The 24,913-nt window shown below is 36.7% G+C and overlaps 3 protein-coding genes across 3 annotated transcripts; 1 reads left to right on the forward strand and 2 right to left on the reverse strand.

Moving 5' to 3' along the window:
* Positions 103–6,471, reverse strand: LOC18779099 (WD repeat-containing protein 44). Its single transcript, XM_020562524.1, has 7 exons — positions 4,347–6,471; positions 2,717–2,807; positions 2,141–2,298; positions 2,007–2,058; positions 1,784–1,866; positions 1,499–1,592; positions 103–1,080 (listed from the first exon to the last, which is right to left on the reverse strand). Exons 1-7 carry the CDS (start codon positions 5,907–5,909, stop codon positions 491–493), a joined length of 2,631 nt encoding a protein of 876 aa, XP_020418113.1. The 5' UTR covers positions 5,910–6,471; the 3' UTR covers positions 103–490.
* Positions 16,351–18,470, reverse strand: LOC18781349. Its single transcript, XM_007212062.2, has 3 exons — positions 18,235–18,470; positions 17,052–17,257; positions 16,351–16,871 (listed from the first exon to the last, which is right to left on the reverse strand). Exons 1-3 carry the CDS (start codon positions 18,322–18,324, stop codon positions 16,613–16,615), a joined length of 555 nt encoding a protein of 184 aa, XP_007212124.1. The 5' UTR covers positions 18,325–18,470; the 3' UTR covers positions 16,351–16,612.
* On the forward strand, positions 22,229–24,582 carry LOC18778888. Its single transcript, XM_007212674.1, has 5 exons — positions 22,229–22,299; positions 23,015–23,147; positions 23,283–23,386; positions 23,536–23,839; positions 24,013–24,582. Exons 1-5 carry the CDS (start codon positions 22,229–22,231, stop codon positions 24,580–24,582), a joined length of 1,182 nt encoding a protein of 393 aa, XP_007212736.1.

Here is a 24,913-nt window from a genome sequence, read left to right on the forward strand (position 1 = left end):
ATAACTTAATTGAAATTTTATTCCTCCAAGGCCAAGTGTCATTATAATATAAAATTACGAGGTACACAGAGGGCAGAAAAGAAAATCAAAGACTAGCGCACATAAACTGTAAAAAGAATTTTCATTTTAAAATTAAATAAGCTTTTCCCATCTCATAACTCTACAATTCCCGATTACAGAAATTCATCGGTTTCTAAATTCAAGGTGTAGTTTTTCTTTTTCTTTTTTTCAAATTTTTTTTTTTCCAACAAATCTATTTTCTTTCTTGTTGTCCGATCGGACTGGCTCTCCAACTGAACTCCACATCCGATAGGCACAACAAGCACAAGGGTAACAAATGGAACGCTCTAATATTACAAATCTCACCAGATCTCTCTCATTCTCTCTCTCTCTCTCTATACACATTTGCCAATAGGGAAAATGGACTGGCTCCTTTGTAGCATTATCAACTCAACTTCCCCAGGATCAAGGGACACAATTATTTGGCTCCTTAAATCCGAATCGGCAATCCAAAATTTTGGAAAGTTCTAATTTCACCTCGAAGGCCAGCAGTTACAATCACCATACCCCAGGCTGACATGTTTTGGTTAAAACCATTCGTAAAATCAAAACTAACACGCGGGCTTCGGTTCCTAGTAGCTAGAAGTAGTTTCTCCTCGGGCCATGTTGCTGAAATTCTATCAAAGAAGTAAGTGTTGGATGCACTTGAAATGGTTCCGTGAAGAGGGCTATTGGTGCAACCAGATGCCGAACGTGAACCCTCATTGCCATTAGCCACCTCGACAGGCGTAGGGGGATGGTTGGCTGTGGAGACCTCATCAAGATTGTTGTCAAGCCCATTTTGTTCTGCATCTTGTAATCCCCATGAATCGCCCACTCCAGGCCAAGGGATGGCCACTGATACATCTTGGCAATGGAAATGCTCATAGGAGCGTGTGACGGTAACGCTTTTGCTTCTGCTAGGTCGGGAATCAGCTTCATGTTTCCATATATATACATGAGAATCCTCACTAGCAGATACCACATATTTACCATTTGCTGTGAGGGTGGCTGAGATTTGACTATTTGCGTTACGAAATCCTGTAAAAAAAATAAGACCAAGTCACCCTATGAAAAACGCAAACCTCTAAGATGCATGCACTGATATTTGAGATAACATGTTCATGGATCTAGCAGGCAAAGCATTATCGTGCACCTATTGCCTAGAAAACACATCTCTCTGCTCCATTATATTATCTTGTTACTGAACATGCACTCAACTGGGTAACAAACCAAAGTTGAAGAAAAATATAATATCAGCAATCTGACACCATTTATAGCGCTTCCATAAATGACCCGAGAAAAGTCATGGAAGTAAAGAAACACAAAGCATAAAGTTTTGGTAACACCATTGGCTTCAGAAACTATATCAGATTAGAGGGGCAAAAATTCATATATCATACAATTTGAAATAGCTAAAATAACAAATGACAAAAATCATAGAACAACATGTGCTTACCCTTGAACTTGTGAACCAGATCAATACTATCAACAACCCTGATTCGTGAATCCGCAGATGTGATGAGTACTTCTGATGAACTTCCGGGTGCAAACTATCAAATGAGACTAATTAGCAACTGAAAAGAATCCATAAAACTTGCCACTCAAATAATCAAAGAATGAAAGTACACGATGGAAAAAAACCAAGTTGTAATGGTAAGAGGGGAATAAGGATCAGCACCCTTTATTGTCATGGCTAAAAGTATCATCTGAACAGAGTAAAAGGGATCAAGCCAATTATTACCTGAAAACCCGTGATTTTCTTCTGATGAGATTTCTTTTTCTTGTTCTGCAAATTAATTTGGCTCTTCTGTTGCAACTTATTCTCTGAAAAGGTTGAAAACATTTATTAGTCGAGTGTGCTACAAACACAGAGAGGGAGAAAGGGAGAGGGGGGGGGGGGGGGAGGGAAGGGGGTGGAAAGGAGAAGAGGGAGGGAGAGGGAAGAGAGAGAGAGCAACTTGTACCGGATGTGTTGTATAAACGACAGCTCCCTTTGTATGAACCAACTAGGGCACCCTTCAAATATCAACACAAATGTCTTGAGATATGAACGATAATTAAAAATTACATAAAGACAGCACAAAATATACGGCCTAACCTGACCATCAGGAGTGTAGCAAGCAGCTGTGACCATCTCATGCAGATCATTCCAATCAACCACTTGGCGATCAGGGATGCTCCATATGCGAACCTTAGCATCAAGTGATCCACTAATGAAGTATCTATCATCAACAGGGTTAAACTGGATGCAAGTTACTGCATCAAGACAAATGCAAAATAGAGTAATCAGAAACAAATGATAAGAGATGGGGAGAGATATGCATATCTCTTGCAGATTTATACTATTCTGTTTCAGAAAAGATGTTAAACCACCAAACTATAAGAAATCGGATAAACACACTTAAGGAAGGATTCAAAACAAAATTTCTTGGCAAGATTAACAAATACCCTTCCCACCCCTTACCACATGAGCCCAAAATGAAATGGTCATACTCAATATTAGACATGAAACTCCTTTTCCTTGACATCAAATGTAAGTACTTGAATTTTCAGTGGTTTTATAACCCCTGAAGGAAGCCGTGTGCACATTAGCGCCTTTTTATGCAACAGTTGTTCATGTAGGAGCCAAATAAAATGGCAGAGTAATAGCTGAACACAGGCCAAATATGCTTACCATAGTCACTATGTGAAAATATCTTCAAACAAGTCTTGGTAGATAAATGCCACAGGCGCACAGTTTTGTCCATTGAAGATGAGAGCAGGTGCTGGAGAAAAGGAAAGGAAAAAAATCTTACTTAGGCATTCTGCAAAAGGAAAAAATAGGCGAGAATAAAAAAAAAACTATCCACATTATTTCCATCACACTCTTCACACCATTTAAATGAATCTGCGTCTATCTTTCTACACATATTATTAAGGAAAGACTTATTTACAAAAACATATCCTAAAAGAAATTTTATATTTGGTAAAAAGAAGAAAAAGGGCACACATAAGTCAATAAGGTTTTGAGGGATTTTCTTGACCAGAAGATGTTTAGGGTTATAATTTGAAATTTTGAGTATTCTCAAAATAATCAAAAGTTAGAGATAAAAATAAATAAAAAGTGCCTCACATAAAAACTATGCTACTCTATCTAAATACTGATAACGCCATTTCCTCCACAGTCATCCTTTTTTTATTAAACAATTGCTACATTGAATGATTATAGCCAATTCCCTATGCCCGCCCTTTGGATCCACTAAAACACAATTACCAAAAGGCAGTGAACAGAAACGTGCATTGTTTTAATTTCCACGCATGACTAAAAAATAATAGTAATGGCATATCCAAGACTTGAACTTATTGAGGATCCTACGAACATAAGCAACCATCACACCACTTATCTGTGACAGAGTTTATTTCAACCTTAGATCCTCCTACCCTTTATTAATCTGATTTTGATGATTCCATTGAAAAGTAATCATGAATACATCCTTATACACTTAAAATTTAAAATAATGTTGTTCGAAAATCTCAAGAAAGCAATTGTCCAAGTTCAAATACAGATAAAGTGAGACATGAGCAATCAAATATTTATACTATGGAAACAGTCAAGTGGTAGTCAAATGTTTCATTCATTTATCAGATATCTACACTCCACCAATGCACTCACTTTGAAAGTGCCTAGAATTAGGGAAATAAACAGCATATATACTAGAGTAAGGATAGTTCCAGAATCAGATAACATATGCACCAGCATCGGATAATTCCTGAGCCAGATCAACGATCCTTCCCCAAATTTTTACTGTGGCATTTTATCAGACCTCCTATTGACTAATCCAAATATGGTAAAAGGTATCAATGATTTATTGTCTCTGTGTTCCTAGAAACTTAACAGAGCAGCTTCACCAATTTCAAGGTGCACATAACAAAACCTAGAAGGTGTAATCATAATGAAAACCTACGTATTTTAAAGTTCCTCTCTGTTAAATGTCAACTGAAAACAAAGAGAAAACTATCTGTACCTTCAGTAAAACCTATCCTCTTGGACCCTTCATATGACTCAATTCATATATCCCTCTCCATGTGTATCTAGTCATAACGAAAATAAAGACAAAATCCTAGGCTACAAAGTAGTAAGGAAGGTCAGTCAGATTGCTTTGGATACACAAAGTTAATGGTGTCCTTGGATCATATGAAAGAGAAACAAACATCCATTAAAAATCCAGCCAACATTTGGCATCAAGAAACATCCAAGCAAATAATGTAAAGGCGCAGAAGGAGAAATTAAAACAAACTCCTACAATATCAGAACAGTAACTAACCTGTGACTTGGACCAAGAGAGGTCAAGCACATCATCAAGATGCCCTTGGAATGAAGAAATGGGTTTTTCTGAAAGTGCAAACACAGTCTCCGGAATCACATAATGGTCCGAACTCACCGATTTTCGACTGATTGACGACCTCCCTCTCCTCTTCTTTTCAACATGGTTGTCCACATTCGGCGAGACTGAAGATGGTTCCGGTGACCCATTGGAAAATAACAAGTTGAAATTGCTATCTTCTGATTTCTCCATCAACAGGTCACCCTTCCTCTCACTCTCCATTACTTTCCAAACATGGATCACACAATCCTCACCAGCACTGGCCAAATACTTCCCATCCAAACTAAACTTAATACTCCAAATAGACCCATTATGCGCTTGAATCTCCTGACTCTTGTACATTGCGGTGAGCTCTTTACATGATTTCCCGTACTGCCTCACCCTCACCCTCTCCGGCCCATGAAAGGACACATCCTGGCTGTCGTCCGTGGCGGAGCTCGACCTCCGACCACCTTTTTCCGACGACGTGTCCCTCTCGTCACTACTCCGTCTATCCCTATGACCCGTCATGGTACTTGCAACACTCTTGATGCTCTTAAACCAACCCCCTCTCTTCTTCAACTTTGAAACTCCACCATTGCCCCCGTTGGCATTGGACTCCAAACCATCCTTATGACCCTCCTCCACATTCTGCCTCCTCATGAGTTCTTGAACAATTGGTGAATGACCAACACTCATCTCAAACTCCTCCATGGTCAACTGCTTCCCAGTCCCTACTTCCTTCAGCTTGTTCCACATACCATCTTCCCTAATCTCATTCACAACAAACTCTTTCCCATTGTCAAGGTTCCTAATGGTACAAACTTGGGCATTGCCATTGCCATCAGTAACCTTAACAATCCCATTACAATCTAACTCCTCATCAACCTTGGAATCGCTTCGAATCTCGTCTGCCCTTCTGGAATTTTTTCCGGAAGGCGGCTTATTCGGTGGAGATGAGTTGCTTTTACCGCTTGAAGACTTCAAAACGCAATTTTTTGAATTTCTATTTACAAAAGAACCGGTTTCGGGTTCAGGCTCGGTCTCAGCCTCACCCGAAGCACAACGAATCGAAAGAATTGGAGGAGAAGAAATAGATGAAGTAGAACAAGCGTTATTACACTGGTCGCCTCCGTCGGATTTCGAACGGACGATGCCATTAACGCCTCCACCACCAGAACTCAGTTGACTGATCAAATAGTCCGACGACACCGACCGCCCGAAGTCGCCGGCGTAACCAAGATGGGGCTTGGCCCGGGTAAGAACCGGGTCGCCGGTGAGACCCATTTCGCTGAGGAGTTTAGAACGGCGTTCGGAGACGGAGGAAGGCTCGGAGATCCAAACGTCGTATTTGATGGAGGCGCCCATTGGGAATTTGGGTACTGCATAATTCGGGTTCGGGTCGGACTCGGTGTCGGAGCCGGAGTTGGAAGTGGAGCAGGAGCAAGAGGAGGAGACAATGCGATCGAGAGACTCGTAGAAGCACTCGGTGTCTTCGTCTTCTTCCCCTCGGGCCTTGCTCATCGTTTACTGGGCATTCCCATTTGGTAATGAAAATGCCCGAGAAATTTCGCCGACGCCGATCGGATCCGACCCGGGTGCGGCCGAAACGGTGGCGTTTTGATGATGGTTTGGAAAATCGGCCGAACTGTTTGTTGGTTCCAGAGAAAGTGGAGTGGGAATTTGATGGGATCGGACAAGAAACGGGTGTGGAAGTGTGTGGGTTTCGGGTTGTGAATCAGATCCGATAACGGGCAGAGAGAGAGAGAGAGAGCGGGGAACAAAGCCCTATGCTGCTTGGGGTTGTTTGGGTTGGGGCTTGAGCAATGTTGTTGTTGTTGTTGTTGTGTGTATCAGTGTATGGAGAGAGAGAGAGAGAGAGAGAGAGAGAGAGAGGAGAAGAGAGGAATTTTCTTGTTTGTGTTTCTATTAAAAAGCAAAATGGGTGACAAAGTGGGAAAGTGGGAAAGGAAACGTTTGGCTTTAGACTTTGATTTTAATTCTTAAGATTTGAGGGTTGGAAATAAATTTTTTTCTATATATGTATTAACAAAAAAACAAATTTTAGTTTTCAATTTGTTTTAGTGTGATATTATTGTCACTCTGCAAACGATTCATCTTCGTGTAACAAGAAAATAACTACACAACCTCTCTCTTTTTTTTCCTTTTTATTTAGAACTTTTCAATATTTTCTTCATCGTAGAGAGGAGAGGGGATTCGAAATTAAAACTTTTTTATATGAATATAATACGTGTGGGTTTAATTTCTTTGAAGATTTGAATTCTCTTTTGGATGTTAAGGTTTAACTTTCTTCATGTTCTTTGATTGAGGTTTGAAAATCTTCAACAACAACAAAAAAAAGGAAGTTTGAAACTGCTAATTGTGCTTCAATCCCTAAATAGTTGAGAAAATTGACAATCAAAACATTCCAAAAATTACTTGCTTTAAAATGTAATCCAACTCTCTTTTTATGATTTGATTTACATCCAATTAATATGAAGGATGGATGCCGTAGAAAATGTAATGAAAAGGTACCTTGTTTTGTTTTTTTGACCATTATGTTGAGAAAATCGCCAGCATGGACACATGTGGAGCACCCTCTTTTTGTTAACGTCACTCCCCAATCGGAAAACAACAAATTAAAATTGAAAAATATATATATATAGAGTGACCAATTCTTGTTTTTTATTTTTATTTTATTTTATTATAACAAGCAATTGATATACATTTTTTTTTGTATAATTTACTTTTGAAAGGGAATTCCAACTTTTGTTGCATTTTATTGGTGCATCTATGATAATAGTAAGTATGTGACTTGCACAAGCCTCATCTTCATGAGACAAGCACATGTGTTTCTGCATGAAATCGTATTCTTTGCTTTAGAACCTAACATCTCTATTATCACCCCCCCCCCCCCCCCCCCCCCCCCCCACTATTTCATGTCATTTATACATAAAGCTTAAAAGTACAATATCAAAAATAATTTAAAATTATTAACGGGGTCTAGCCCAATAAAAAAGGTCTTGATTTACAGACCAGTAGTTTAAGGTTCGAACCCTCATGACACCTTGACAATGTGTGTGTGCGAGAAAACACCCATTTTTCAATATCACTCTTGTATCAAATAATAATAATAATAATTTAAAATTTACATAATAAGGAATAAAATGTGAATATTCTAAAACTTGTTTTTCTTTCTCGATCACTTTTCCCACCCTCATTTAAATCTCGAGAAATATAATTTAGATTATTGATCAAGTTGATTGTGGCTTAAATGTAGTTCAACCTGTGCACTAAACTCACTTTCAATTAGAGATTTAGTTTCCAAAACCCATAAAGAAAATGTAATGTTTTGGTGTAATTTACACCGTATAAAATCAAACATGGTACTGTAGATGGAGATGGGAGGGAAAAGTAAAAATTGGAAGATGATGGTGATGTTACCCAAACTTTCCAAAAGGAGTTTACCTCTAGTCCCGGGCTAGGCTATATGGGCCTAAATAATACATACATCACAACAGTAAGCCCAGTAAATTGAATGCTGGAGGAGCAGTACTAATTTCCACAGCCTATTCATGGCCAACTACTTGCCATTCATCTCACCTGTCACATGCTGTCCAGCCCATTACTGTTAAGTGAAGGTGACAACAACCCTAATGCCTTTCCTACTTGCTTCAACTGCTCTTGGGACCAAATAATTTACTCATAATAATTATTTTGACACAGAGACCATAAGTATATTAATGTCTGCCAGTATTCATTTGACACATTCTGTGTATTTCTCTTTATGCTGCTGGTAGGTGGATCTTGTAGAGCATTTAGACCAAAATCCCGAGCACCATACATGCATTAGGTCAAATCCGCGGAGAGGTCGAATTGAAAACCATGTATCGTATTTACTAATCATATTATTGATTACAGTCTATAAAATAAAGTAGCATCTATTTACAGAGACATGTGATCAGCAATATGGTCGAAATAATTTTCTTGATGTTTGGTGAAACTTGCAATCTTTGATAACAATTTGAGGTCCTTGACCATGAAAACCTCATGAGAGTCATGACAAATCCTAAGTTTCTTACAACTTAAAATCAAATCATTACTTATAGGGAAGTTTTATCCCATTTGACTTTTTGCATAAAGTGGGTGGTGAGTGAGGTGTCATTTAGACAGCAATAACAGGAAAGGGTATAGGAAAAGAGCATGCTACAAATTTTATGGTAGTGTTTAGGTCCTAGGCCTTTTTAATTATAGAGCCAGATTCAAACTAGGGTTTGCAACTTGCGACGCAAGTCTAAGCCTATATGGTGGAGTAGGCTGAAGATTAAATTGTCAACACACAACGAAAAGGAAACAAGTCAAAATAAATTGTTCCCATTTCTATGTCTATTGATCACCCACCTCTTCTTCAATCACGTGTTGCTTGCAGGTGTTTGGACTATATTTTACAGAGCAGTGGGTGGGTTGGTGGTTTGTCAAAGACGATATGCCTATCTATCTCCCTCCCCCATAACCTATGAGCTATGACATCAATGAGGATCCTATACATAGAAAAAAATTATCCGTTCTTGAAGGCATTTTTTTGGTATACTTATTTAAAGCTTTTCATGAAAAGGTAACTACACAAAAATAGGTATTTTTGATTTAGATCGCGCACCCCGTGCTTGTAATATGTGATTGAGATTAAAAGTTAAGGAATATCAAGACAAATAAAGAATAGTGTGATACTATAATTTGGATACATTTAAATATTACAGATATTATAAGAGATAATAATTTTTAACCGTGTCATCTTTCTATATTATAATATGTTAACGAATTATTTTATGCATCGATATTTTAATACTATATAATAATTTCTCCAATTGAGGGTTGGGACACTTTGGTTTTTCCTTTTTCATAAAGAAAAATAGTCTAACTTTATATGATTTTTTACTCCAACCTGGATAGTCAAAGTCCTGAAGAACTAGGCTGTGTTGTCTCGTATAGTATACCTTGATAGCCGAGCTTTACATCCAAACATGCCGATGGTTTCCTTGTTTGTTAGGCTATGCATCTAATTGGATTATTAAGACTAAAATATAGTAAAGCAAACTTGAGCAATACTATTCTATCTCCAGCTAAAAAAGACATTGACCTGTTCCCAAACAATGCATTACAACTCATTCTTGCATATGAAGCTTGGGGAGCTCGTGTGAAAGCTTAAGATTAAAAAAAGAGAGAGATGGGAAGATACCAAGAAAGGGTTTTGGGCGGTGGCCGGCCCAGACCACCACCTCAGATTATAAACCAGATCAAATGTGCTTAGGAAATGTTTGAGACAGAGAGTTTGTTTGTATTACTAGACCATTCAGATTAATTTAATGTATAGAATACATGGTTAGCATACGATGGCATTCCTCAATATGGGCTCATTTCTTGAAAATTTTATTAAATTTTTGGGATCTAACGGTTGTCTAACATGATATGAGTACATTTTGGCCATAGGTTGCATATCTTTTGTATGCATATGTTTGTCTCTTCAAGTGTAAAATGAGACTAAACGTAATAGAAAGTATTAGCGTGATATACATTATTAGCTTATTACACCAGCCTAGTAAATTTTCAATGAGATCATAAGCTCCTCCTAATACGTAAGTAGTTGAACCAAATTTTGACATTAATAAACTTAATTGGATACTATCTTAAGAAGTAAAACCAATTGACTTGAGCTACATATCAGTCTCCATGGGACACTGGTGGTTAACTCATCCACGTAGTTTTGGTAGACAGATTGAGAGTTTGTGGTTTAAACTTACTTCCCCCCAACGAAACCAACAAAATAGAGAAGAATCAAGTCAACCCAAGCGATGATGTGGTTGACCAAACATGGAAAGTGTCAAATTATTATTATTATTATGGTGATGTTTGTGTAACGATAACGAACCCCCAGACAGTTGGACAAGACTTGCACGTAAAGCTAAAAGTGAGGCTTGGTACTTGTCAAAATGATAGCCTAAAGGATCTTGGTGCTTTGTCATGGAGGCCCAAGCAAAAACAAAAGCAGAGATATCCTCTTTTCTCACCGACTTGGTGCTCCACTCTCTCTTTGATTAAAGTTTTTTTTTATAGCAAAACTATGATTCTGTTCACCTTTCACTTCTCATCTTTCAAAAGCACTTTGAGGAGCTTCTGCTGGGCACTGGGCAAGCATGTTTCACACTTTACTTTATACTTCAAAAGAAATCTACTTCATTCCCTAATGGACTTCTACTATTAGCAACTCTTCAATTAGTAATTTTTCTTTAACAGATATTTGACAAGATATATTGTTAAGTTAGAAAGGGAAAGTGGGTTTTCTCACACACACGTAAGTATTGCCAATGTTTCATGAAAATTCGAACCTGTGACTATTAATCTACAAGTTAGAGCACTTCCAGCAGTTTGCCTTTTGCCATGGCAAGGGGGGCTAGGGCAGTTACTATTCACGTGAATAGTGGCTACTCTTGCAAAAAACAATGTGTGTTTCCAGCAATTGCCCTTTGCCATGACAAATACTATTCTTTTTTTATTTTTTTCACAAATGTTTTTACCTAAACAATTAATTTGGATAAGATTTTCGATAACATTTTTGGGTTTCTACGTGTCAATGCTATTCATATCTCATAACTGAATAAATTTTTCAGTTTCAAATTTCATATAAATTTTTTTAAAAAATTGGCTGGTATTTATAGAAAAAAATTCATTAATTTTTGGGTATTTTTTTCAGTAATTTATTGCAAAAAAATTGTTTGCCATTGGATTGAGGAAAAAATCCGATCGGAGAGCCCAGACGACGCCACATGGCAACAGTAAAAAAAAATTCAAATGAGTGGGCTGACACCAACTTGGCGTCAGTGATGACATCAGCCAAAACTCAGGCTCGCGCTCCGGCTGAACTTCCCCTCGGCCCAACCCAGACTCGTGGCCCCCACCTCCTGCCGGGGCAAGCCTTTACTGCTAAAAACGTAATTTGGGCTCAAAACGCCCCCAACCCGTCCCCTGCCTTCTCTACTAGAACTGCTCTTAAAGTCATTTTTCACTCGAATAAATCTTATTCGCAAAACAACAAATATTTGTTAAAGCAACTACTCATCTTATGAATAGCTGAAATTAAGAATATAGGTACATCACGTCTGATAAGACAACATTTTCTTTCGCCTTATCAAAACAGCAATTTAATTGTACCAAGTAGGATTCATGGATTTCTTGTCAAACCAGATTCATGACAATTGGAGGCATCCAATGCACAGACGAAACAAATATATTAAAGACACATGGCTTAATTTCAACCGATGCCGTCTAATGAATTGTTTTACACCGTAGTCTTTGCTAGTTGTTGGAGTGACAAATTAATGCTATAAAAACATATAGATGGTGGAGAAGAGGAAGGAAAAAGTAGGCCTCCACACATTTTTTATGCAACATATATTGAAAATAGCATCAAAACTTGCTTGAATGGGCATTAGAACAATCTATTCCCTTAACATTCTTGTTCCCATTAAACTCTTTAAATAAATCTAGATATGAAAAAAGGGACCTAATTTTTTCACTCGTTTTTTATTCGTTTTACACTTTTTTTGTTGAAAATTATTTCTCACTTTTTTTTTTGTCCACTTACACTCTTTTAAATATTATAGTAAAAAAATATTAAAAAACAAAAAAGAGTGTAAGTGGATAAAAGGAAAACGAAAAAATCTCCAGCCTAAAAAAATCGATACATAACTAGCATCTTGCTGCCCTACAGCAAAAACAAAAATGGATCCAATGCCACACTGCAAGTATAATTACTTAAAACACCGGATTATGTATAAATTAACTATTTATTTGTTTTTTAAGGCTTGGTTTGCTCATGACCTGGAAGGAAGCTTTTGCACAATGCCTCCACTATCTTTTTTAATTCAAAATAAATTAGATGAGCCGGTGCTGTCATTGACATGAAATGAAAGGGAAGCCTCCTGCTCATTACCTAAGCAAAATTTTGCTTAGCTTTATAAGGTTTCCACAATCGTAAATATAGATTGATTAATGATAATTAAGTTATTATTAAAAGACTAAACCCAGATTAGAGACATAAATATCATATTATATATAAACAAACACACCACGTGGCTTGATTCCCAACAGCCTGTTTGTGCGTGAAACAGGTTCTTGATTAAGTATGCATTGCATATCACTGAGGATAAGTGAGGAAATTGAAATGCCATTAGTAAATTGATTATATATATAACAATATGCTTATGCTTTGGGTTTTAAATTTAATTATATTCCCATCATCAGATTGTCATGCGTGTCACTCAGTAATTATACTAATTTTATTTGATCAACTGGACATTAATTAATTTAATTCATCAATCATCCCTTCATGTGATGAAAAGACTCAAAAAAATGGTGACAAAACCACCATTGTTAACTGTTTCAGAAGGAGCATGAAGATCCTATACTGTTGCTGATTTGCTGATACGACAGCAGATCATGGGGGTTAGTGAATTATTATTGCTGGACATTTTCATGTAATTTTAATTAAAACCTGATATATAAAAAAACTAAATACCCTCTGCCACACCAGATGTGTATATATATGTATATTTTGCTAAGGACAAATAATAGTTAACAAGAATTAGATGGTTCTGAGCACAGAGCCATCTAAGATATGAGAAAAAAAATTGGTTTTGTTTATGGTCTAAACTGAAAGGGGTCCATAGATATTAGATAAGCAGACGAAAGGGGAAATGTTCTCTTGTCAAACTGTCTGATAACATAAGATGTTTATGCAACTGAATCTGAACTATTAATCAGGTTGATTATTTACTGTTTTTCCGGGGTACTGGTATATGTACAATGTAGAACTTTTTAAAGCATTGCATGAATAGATGTCAATGGTTGTGTGTGGTGTTTTAGACTAATTGGGATGCAATTTGACTTATTGGGTTGGTGCAGCAGTTGTAAATGCATGCAAATGATGACTATACATGGGATTGGAGAAGCACTTGCCAGAGCCTGCAGGACCATAAAATTTTGCCCTTTTAAAAATGATAGATCAATGTCCGAGTCATATACATGCATCATGTGATGAATTATTAGACAGTGAAGGTGGCAAAGCATATCATTACTCATTCGAAAGATGTAGATGCAGCAATCTAATAATGGGCTTGTTTCAATATTCTATTTTTGGTTGCATTTTGAAGAAAACCACAACAAAACCCCTTCACACATTGCTTCATATTTCATCAAATCTGTCCCGCACAATTTTCTCAGATTAAAGTTTCCGAAGTGACACGGGAAAAAGACCAAACTACCCTCTGGACATGCGTCATCATCATCGTCATCGTCATGCATGTATGTGGCTTTGCTGCAGAAAAAAACTGAGAGCATGTGGCAGCTACAATCATGCTATATAAGGAGACATGACAATGTAACATATTCTAGCATGTTTAAAGCTTGCATGTGCACTGTACTATTTCCCCAATTAAATTAAAAGATTAAAAAGAAGCAGCAGAAGAGGGGAAACATATATGGAGGGTTGGCATTTTGACAATTTTGGAGAATCACTTATTTTCTGCTCAACAAAAAGAAATGCCCCTGTTTTGACATGCATCAAAGTATCATGAATCAATCATTCCGGAATTTTTTCCCCTTCCTTCTTTCATACAGGAACATGACAATTTTAAATGCATATGATTAGACATGCATCAATAGTTGATTAGTCATCTATGCGCACTTATTTATTGTAATTATGCATTTTTCTTTCTTATTATATTATGTTTTTCTCTCTTACTTTTGATTGCTAACAATAGAATTATAACACCCTCGGGAATTAAACCTAATTTCTCTGCTGATTTTTAAGGTGCCAAGGCCCTTGTTTTGAAAAGAACCAAAATATCAAATAATTTCTGAACCCTTTTTTTTTTTTTTTTTTTTGGTCTTTCTAATTTGTAATATTAGCACAAATATGTGTGAAAACTGAAAGCTAATTCCTCATATTTCCATGCATACATACACAAGAAAATTGGTAAATGTAGGCGAGTTTACAACATGTTAAATGTGCGTCTTTACATGCATCAACAGTTGACAGTCGCTCACGCGCGTATGAAATTATAATAATGATTAGTATTTCTCTTTCATATGTCATGTGTTGTCCTTTTCTTTTTGCTTCCTAACAAGATAACTCCCTGCGGGATCAAACCTAACCCACAATCCATGCTGATTTGTAAGAAGGCATCATTGTCCTTGGGCTCAAAATCGATTTTGGTGCATCATATTTCTTCTTCAAACTCAGAAGATCTATATTGTGCAGGAGAGTGGATCAAATTTTGTGACGCAATGGTTACCTCAAAACCTGCAGCTTTTATGCGTGATCAGAGATCACTTTTTGGGGGGAGGAGGAGAGGGGGAGAGAGGATCTCAGATTTTTGATGGCAGCAAAATTTTCACAAACTAGAGCCAAGCAGCCTATATGCCAAGTACAATTTAGGGCAGGGCCTCGAGAGGGCCTCCCTCTGGTACAGTTTGAAAAGCTGCATGCTTGCATCAAGACACTGACACTTTGAAGTTTCTATTTAGACCTCAAAAAGGCTCAAATGGTTGTTGGCATTTAAGTGAGAGGAGATGAGGCTGATCATTTGAATTCCACTAGCTAGAAACCAACAAAGAGAAAAGGAATATAACGGATTGCTGGGTTTGTTTTAATACTTTGTCTAGTTCCATTTCGACTGGATTCCAAGTTATTAAGAAGCTTAAACTAATTTTTGTGTAACCCAACACAAATTTAGATTAGTCGTTACGATTGGTGACTATAGAGGTCTTATATAGATGTTACTTTAATCGAAAATAGTTTAGTAATTTGATTATCAACATTTTCGTTTCAATTATGTTTAACAAGCTGAGTTTTTCGTATACACATTTTATATGACCAAACAACTTTCGATTTGTTTGCAGTAGTATCAATGTATCAAGGGAAGCACAAATAAACAGCGACCATTTTTGTTTTGTTTTGGTCACAACACCTAGACTACGTTTGCATAAGCCATTTGATATGTATAATCTGACCCAAAGCTGCTTATGCTTTTAGTTTGACACATTCAAATATACAAAGCGGAAAATGTCAGAGAGAAATTGTGGGCTAGAGGCCTGTAGGTGACAAGATATCTGGAGCCCATTTTCAATGTGGGCCGGTAGATGAATTTTGCATCAAAATGTATGTTGATTAATAAGTTTTTTATTTGGGAGATTTCCATATCCTAAAAGGTCCGGTCTAGGATGATCCAGTTGCATATATTTAGGTTAGGGTCAGATACGAGAAAATATAGTTGTGGAGGCAACAACACAAAATGATTTGGTTAATCAATTATCATAAATTTAACCTCATCCTCACACAACTTTGGTTAATTCACTGCAAAATCGTCATACAAAGCATATAAAATTTTGTTTTTATTTTTTATTTTTTTTATACGAGTAATATTGGGAGAGGAGATTTTCTCACACACTGTCAAGGTGCCATGGGAGTTTGAATCTAAGACCACTAGTTTGCAAGTCAAGATTCTTTCCACGAGGCTGCAAGTCAAGACCCTTTCCATTCCAATGTGCTAGACCCCGTTGCTAGCTCTATAAGTTGTTATATAGGTTTCTCTAATTAATTGAAAGCATACAAAGACGTAATATCTCCTCACCTCGCATTCTCAAATCTTCAACAACAATGACGTGCTGAATAAATCAGAGGTCACCTTAAACTATTGAAAAACTTCAACTGACAACAAATCTAGCTAAGGCTATGGGTGACAAAATTTGCCTTCTCACACAAGGAGGAAGGAAATGAATCTTCGTCCCTCCTACCATGTCTTAGTTTAGAATTATGGGATATTTAAGCTAATCATACATTGACACGTATTAAGCAAATCATAATATTCTTCTAACATATCAAGCATTTCCCTGTAAACAGTTCTGCATGTATAACATCACAAGAAATGATTTTCTATTATTAATACCGTATTTGACAATCAGAAAAAAAAGACAAAAGAAAAGAAAAAGAATTTCACAATAGAGTGAAAAGAATGTGAAGTACAATACCACTATAATACAGACTCAACTGAACCCTTAGCACATATTTATGCAACTCAAAACATGCAACTGGGGGAGGCCAGACTATTGTCAAATCTCAAATCTATTACAAACTAATGATCATCAATCAATCACATTGATTATGTATGGCATCATTTGAAGGTTCCCAGACCAACAGCAGCCTCTCCACCATATGGCTGGAAGCTTCCCCTGGCTCTGGAGTAGAAAACATAGTAGAACTCAGAAACTATTGTGGTGAGGAAGATGAAAGCTGCCCCTGCACCAAAAACTCCTTTTCTCAATGTCTGGCAATCTGGAGGGTTTTCACTGAAAATGGTCCTGTAATGGGTGTGGTAGGCATTCCTCACGGAACCCGCCAGCAAGCACACCTCAGCAATGAAGAAAAATATCCTGTTAAGAAACACATCAAAAAAATGTATAAGTAAAGATCCATTGCAAGATGTGAACCTTAAATGCTGGTGTGGAAGTTAAAATCAAAATTCAGTCTGCAATTATATGAACATCCATGTTGAGCTAATTGAATCGATCCATTTGGCATGGCAGTTTTCTATGGTATGTTATAAGTCATACCAGCAGGTTATGAAAAGGATGACTGCCCAGGCTCTTGACCCTCCAGGACTCAATGGCTTCCCGCAACAGAAGCATCGGCTTGCTGCCATTATAATGACCTGACCTACCAAGAGGAACAAAAATGCACCAACCCCGTAGCCAGTTGCAATGTCCGAGTCATAGACACAATAGTTGTAGTTCACCTCATTATCCTGAACGATCCTTGCCTGTCATTAAGGGCACGATTGGATTGTTACTATTGTATAGCAAGCAGCAAGCTGTTATATATCACTACATTGTCAAGGTCCCAACCCAAGGCAAAACTCCTGTATTTCAATAAAGCTAAGTACAACTAAATTGGCTCACGTCAAGATTTCATAATTCAAACTTTGGTGGGTAGGGGAAAACTGTATAATTTTGAGATATGAAAACAAATCAACTATAAATTTAGTTTTTATCAGAACACCAAATAGAAGGTACGGCACACCAGAAATATAAGAAGAGAAAAAAATATCATTGCAGCCAGATTTATAAGTGGGAAGTTTTGGGTAATACTAAAATTTTAACCACAACTTTTATGCTTAACTAACCACTCTGAATGAAAGAGGTTAACTTCTCTTATTTGGCTGGAAAATCTCACAAAACAAGTTGTCATTCAAGTTCAGAACACCCATCTTATTCTTGGAATCAAATTTATTTGTATGATTCAATTTCATATGCCTCTATATGTTTCACAACATTCATTACAATTTGTTCCAGAAGTATTCATGGCAAATTCTCCAAGAAACTCATATGCATGAACAGGTTAATTTGACAAATTTTCTTGAAAACACATAACAAGCCATAGAGAGTTGATTCAATTTATCCGGGTCAGCAAGAACACAATTTTCTTGCCTCTCACTATTTTGAAAAACCCCTATGGCGAGTTGATCCAAATACCTAAGTTGAAGTATTAGGTCCATCCAAGAAATGGATTGCTTCTTATCTTCTTCAATCCCAAACAATTAAAATACAACATATCGAGTTTCCTGTCTTTCCTTGCATTTTCTTAGCAAACAAACAGTAAATATCAACAAACAAACACAGAAAAAAAAAACTTCAATTATATACTAATATGTTCAGCAAAAGAATCAATGTTTAAAAAGACAAGCAATAACAATGAAGGGGCTTAATATGAAGTGAAAGAAAGAGAGAGAGAACTTACAGAGCTTCTCCTCTGCTCAGCTGCAACAGCCAGCCCAAAAGCAATGACATTAACGATGAAGACTGCAATCAACAACAGCTTTGAAGCCATGGTTATTAGTTAAGCACCTAGCTTCAGAAATTACTTCTCAGATCTCTCTCAATCTCCTTCTCTCTCTCTCTCTCTCTCTCTCTCTGTCTCTCTGTCTCTCTCTCTTGGCCTGCTCTACTCTGTCTCTCTGTTTCTCCCTCTAAATACACAGAACAAAACAACTGTGAAAAAATGATTGAATAAAGTGAAGAAGCTACAAATTAAAGAAAATAATAAAATAGTGAATAGATTTATTACCAACAGAAAGCTACTTCCCACCACTCGCCTGAAATGTGGGTATTTCACCTGTAATAACGAAATTCCCAAAATAGCCAGTGTTGGTCAAGCACAGTGAAATTGGAAGTGCATTAAAAAAAAGAAAAGAAAAGTAAAACAAATTTTGCTCAATGATGTGAGTTTGTAAAGGAGTTCAACTTATCTTTCATTTCATGTCCTCTCTTTTGATGACATTTTTTAATTGGCGTGGTAGAAATTAGAAATATGTGGAAACACATTATGTCAGTTCATCATATTGAACATTTAAATTGAAAATAATAAGAAAGATGAGTTGTAACTCAAGCGACAATAGAGTTAAGATAAGAAAATGACGGATTCTAAGTTCAACTTTGATTGATCGTACGAGGTTGAATTTTTTCGTTATGATACATCTTTGTATTTTATTTTGATCATTTTTTTTCTTCATTATGTTAAGGTGTGGTGTGAAAATTTATTAGAGAATGTCGGCAAACAAAGAACAGAAATTACAAGAGAATGTCAATAGTTCTAATCTTTGTTAATTAATAAAAAAATGAATAGGTAAAAACAATGATTCTGTCACCAATTAATGTCGGAAAATGAATCTATAAACATAACATGCATGTGCAGCAAGGCTATCATGTCATAGTTAGACATCCAAAATAATAAAATTTTATTTTTCAACGTGATTTTCCTTGATTATTTTGAAAGACTTGAAGGGAAGCTTAGTTCAGGGGCAATTTTGGCATTTAGGGATTTAAACCCCACCAGAAAGCTCTCGCATATGATTAATGATGCAAGCAATTGTCGGTGAGGGAGGAGTTGTGTGAGCAGAGCAGTTGTTGGATAGAGAGAGAGAGAGAGAGAGAGAGAGAGTCAATGGATGCTTCTTAAGCGTAAAAGTGCAGCAGCCTGCCTTTTTCATCAAGAAGATAGATCAGATCCAACGGCTGATCTGGCGGGGTTTATGGACGCGTGAAACAGACGAAAGAATACCAGAACCTTTGCTTTCAGTGTGGGTTGTCTTTCACCGTCTCCTCTGGCTTCTATACCATGCACTGCAGCCTCTTCACCATCAACTACGCCCTCACCTTTTTGGCTGTCAACCGTTGATTTGCCGCAATCCACTTCGTCTACGGCCGTCAAAGTGAATAACTCACGTCATGCCACGGACTTGGTATGGTCTGGATTCAATCGGTTTGACTTCAAATTCACCATCAAATTTAAGAGTGCTGTTAAACGAATCTTAAAATTAACTGAGTACACCATATGATCTAAGTACACCATAATATTTTAATTAAAATATAAAATTAACTAAGTACACCTTATAGAATTATCAAAAATACCCCTGATACACCCTAATACTTGTAGCATTATTTTTACCGTAGTGGAGATATTGATAAAGCATTTGCTGTTGAGAAACACATGTTGGAGCATGGTGTCTATCCAGAAGAGCCTGAACTAGAGGCCCTCTTACGAGTGAGTGTGGGAGTCGGTAAAGGTGACAAGGTGTATTATATGCTGCACAAACTAAGAACAAGTGTAAGGAATGTCTCACCGTCTACTGCCAATTTAATTATGAACTAGTTTCATAGCAAAGAAGCTGCAAGAGTGGGAAAAATAAAATGGGATCCAAGATTGATAAGGGAGGCAATTGAGAATGGGGGTGGGGGCTGGCATGGGCAGGGTTGGTTGGGAAAAGGAAAATGGTCTGTGTTGCGTACAACTATAGGAGCTGATGGCTTGTGCAAATGCTGTGAGGAAAAATTGGCCACAATTCAAATAGATTAATTGGATTCTAAAGTGTATAGAATAGATTGAAACCTTGATGTTATTTACTCACATCAAGAAACAGCAAGAAGCTCTCCAATCAATATGCAGAACTAATCAACATTGACAACAGCCAAGTCAAAAGCACCCTTCTAAAAGTTGTCTAGTAGATGTGTCGCTGCTTTTTAAGTTGTCTAATCCAAGTTGCCAAGTCTGAGAAGAAAGATGGGCACTGAGCAATCTGTTCCAAGCCATTCTAACTCGCGGATCACAAAGATAGGCACCGAGGAATCCCTTGATTAGGGTTGAATATGGTTAGTAGGGTGTACTTAGCTAAAGAAACTTAAGAAGAACAAATTCAAGGCACATCTCATTTTTTGCTATACACCACTTTCCCTTTTAATTTCTCCCCATTGAGGTTCTTGGACCTTGAGCATTCTTTTAAGTAAAAAGACATGGAATTCGTGAATTCAACTAAAAGATATTCGGTTGATTGTGGAGCAGTAGGAACTATCCCTCTACTTAGGGTTTTGCATTAAAATTTTAAATCTTATTTGAGTGATTCTATTGTCATTGCTCACATTCCAATCAAAAAGTTTAAATTTTGTTTGAGTTCTTCTGTTGTTATTCTCATTTTTGCATCTTGCCCCAACTAAAATTTTAAATAATTCAAAATAGGAAGGAAACTAGAGATGAGGAAGGGTTGAAGAAAATAAATAATACATAAAGCTAAAGCTATAATATTCATGCCTTGATGTTGCAATTCCGATCTACCAAGGACAAAGCTAACTCCATCAGATGATTTAATTATTCATAATCTTTTTAATGTCTAGAGGATCCAAAAAAAAAAAAAAAAACCCGAAACCTGCTAAGTTGTATTGTATTTGTTCTAATTTATAAATTGAATTATAAATTGAATTGGATTTGACCGGTCGGTTGGATGAATTGGATTGAATTTGGGATAGCCAATCTTCATATTTTATATTTTAGTTTCATCTTCAATAGTAAAAAAGAAAAAAAAATCGAAAACGTTAATACCCAAAAAAAAGTAAAAATGTTACTGATTTAAACCGACATTAGCTTGGAAACGATGGATTTGCTTCTTCTTTTGGAAATGATGCATTTGATTCTTTCTATTTTAGGGCAAGAATGATGCATTTGGATTTGACCGCCCTTCTCTCTCCTTATCTCTGATATGATATTGTATTATTTTGCATTCCTTTTGTTTCCGACGGTGACATCTCTTACTTAATTTGAGCCTTGGACTTGGACTTGTTGGACTTAATATGGTAAATGAATGCTAACTAAGACACAATCTCTAGGTATTTTGGTAACAAGATCGTACTTAGTTTGTTTATAAAGAAATGAAATTGGACTTTAATGCAAGGACTAATAAATGGCAAATGTATAAATAAAATCCATTTCTAATACACTAATTAAGGTGTAACATCATCATTCTTCTTAACACTTGACACGTGTTCATGAGTATAATCATGATTTCATAAATATTAAATAAAAAATTAACTACGGTTACGTCTATAGACATGTGTCAGGTGATGAATAGGATGATAATGGTACACCTTGAGTTAAAATTGTAAGTAAAAATATTTTTTGAACATTTTGTCATGACAATTAATAAAATTATAGTGCAATATTCAAGCGATCTTTTGCCCTTTCTCAAAAGATTACTTTTCCATAATATATATATATATATATATGTGTGTGTGTGTGTGTGTGTGTGTGTGTGTCCCCAAAGGCCAAAACTTGTCTTATCCCAAAACAATCCGGAACCCAAAAATTCAGGCTCTGAAAAATTCTTGATTTTCTTCTTCTTCTTCTTCTTCTTTGAATCAAAGTAAGTGCACAAGTGTCAAAGCCATTTTGTAAAAGTAAGAAAACAATGTGGTCTGGTGCACTTCGAGCTGCGCTTATATGGACCAAGGCTTCAAGATGGAGGAAAGTATCCAAATGGTAAACTATACTTTTACTCGACCCTCTTAAGTTTTTCGTGCCACAAAATACTTGCAGAACCCTTCATCGGTTTTCTAGCGCAAAAAAAAACATGTCCATCTATATTTTTATACCACTGTGAAAATGAAAACAAAATTATAGTTTGAGATTGCCCTGAAATGGGTTAACCTGTTATTTTTGGATGAATGTTTTCCTGCTTCTTGCTTCACTTGTCATTTTAGTTCTTGTTTGTTTATTGCTCTTCTATGATTTAAGAAGAGAAAAAAAAAGGGATTCAAACTAATTTGTATCTACTTCCCTCTAGTTTTTGGGGTTCCATGAAGAGTTGGTGGAGACCTTGTTACTTGCAAACCTAATTTATGATCCTATTTCTTAGTGTTTGTAGGACATTGACTTGTCAACTTTGGATACGCATGGCTGAGTAGATTATTATTATCATTACTATTTTTTTATACAAACGATATTAGGAAAATGAGAAATCAAACTTAAAACTTTGGGATGCAAGGATAAATATTTTTAGCCACTTAGGCTATAAGCCGATGAATCTAATTTTTTATAATATGTTTAAACAAAATTATTTAAATATAAAAGTCTTGAATAGATGAGTTTCAATTCTACGAGTGATGTTGTCCAAATAATAAAAAACTTAAATATTTTTCACATAGGCTGGCCATTTTTGGTAGCACATGTGACTAATAACATGCTTGTATTGCAGCAAGAGCCTGGTTAAGCAAGTTCAAATGCACTTAACCATCCAAAAGAACAGGAGAGACGCTATTATAAGGCAGGCACGTGTGGACATTGCCCAGCTTCTTCAAAATGGCCAGCCACAGCAAGCTTTAGCTAGGGTAATTAATCTTATATTGCTAATCAAATTCAAATGTAGCACTAACCACTTGGGTTTTACCTCTTGGCTAGCACCCAAAAGACTCTAATTTGATTTGAAGTCTCATGAAATGTCAACTTCTTGTTTTTATGTCCAGGTTGAGACACTCCAGAAGGACCAGTGCCTTTTGGCTGCTTATGATCAAATTGACCATTTCTGCAGTTGCATAAGCATCAGCATTGTCCATGTATTCAAAAACAAGTAATTAAGTACTTGACTTGGAATTTACTTTAAATTCTTAATCATTCCTTCACTGGTTGAGATAAATTTCATGAACCAATAAATTGATTGTATATAATATTACTCATTTTTTAAGTTAGTGTTTCAGTTGGCTGAATTGGTTGCTGCAGGACTGTGCAAGATTTGCCTAGTAGTGTTGGAGAAGCAATGGCAAGTTTGATATTTGCTGCCTCAAGATGTGGTGAACTGCCAGAGCTGCGTTTGCTGCGTGGCCTGTTTACAGAGCAATATGGATGGGAATTTGACATTACCAGCGTTGAATTGCGACCTGGGAATCTTGTAAATTCTCAGTTGAAGGAGAAACTATGCATAAATCTGATTCCCGATGATGTGAAACAAGGGTTATTAAGTGATCTAGTAAACAAGAGCAGTGTTCAGATGACGCTCCAGGATCGACCAGGCACCGCACGTCAGGTGAGAGTAATGCTAGTTGTACCACATTTATTCGTTACATTATTGACTAACGAGCAGTCATACTGATAGCACGAATCTTTGTGTTACAGTATGGTTTTATAATATATCTTGGATGCTTGATGTTTTTAACTCTATGAATTCTGTGTTACATCATTTTCTGATGCATGGCACAGAAATATAGCTTTTCAGACAAAGATTTCAAGGATAAGCAGAAATTTGATGGGATTCAAATACAAATTCCAAAATTGGAGACAGCGAGGAAAACTGGGATAGTCTGTTCTCTGTCAAACGGTAAGTTCTCAGTGGCTACTCCATCCCATTCTCAAATTTGCTCAAATACTACTTATGGTTTAGGTGACTCAACCAAAACCAAGAAAAATGAAGATCAAGATCATCGCAGCAATGGAAACATACATATAAATATTGACTCAGGGGGTAGAAATGCAAGCTTTAGAACATATGCCATGACTAGTTTACCTAGAAAAAGCCCAACTGGGAAAATGGTTCCGTCCAAAATCCGGTATGACCATCTCTCCCCGATGGATGCTCCGAACAAAGATCGTTCCAAGATGTTGGCGAAGGGTCGCCATTCTTTCAGTAGTTCGGCTGACGAACATAAAATCGCAAAGGGAATATCTCCTTGCCATGTCCACCCCAAGCTTCCAGAATATGACGATCTAGTGGCCAAACTTCGTTCTCTCAAGGCAGAGTATAGGCATCATAAAAGCTTCTCGTTTTTCTGAATATTTTGAGAAGGATGCAGCAATAGGATTTGATCAAAATCTCAAAAATATTAGTGAAATTGATTTTTAGGTCGTGGAATTGGGTGAATGATAACTGAGTTGTATTTTCGTAACCTTTTTTTGTTACAGAATAGGGTAGTATTTAATGTAAAATCTCAGCAATCCAACGGTTCATTCTTCTATGCACATTTTGCTTATGCAGATATAGAATTATAATTGGTTTAGCATCAACAAACTGAAATCAGGAAACATAATTAACAAATTCTGTTGATATCTCCGCAGCTCTTCACATTTTCCTTGTCCTCTATCCTTTCATGCACAAATAAGTCAG

This window comes from Prunus persica, chromosome G4 (assembly GCF_000346465.2).
Source record: "Prunus persica cultivar Lovell chromosome G4, Prunus_persica_NCBIv2, whole genome shotgun sequence".
NCBI lineage: Eukaryota > Viridiplantae > Streptophyta > Magnoliopsida > Rosales > Rosaceae > Prunus > Prunus persica.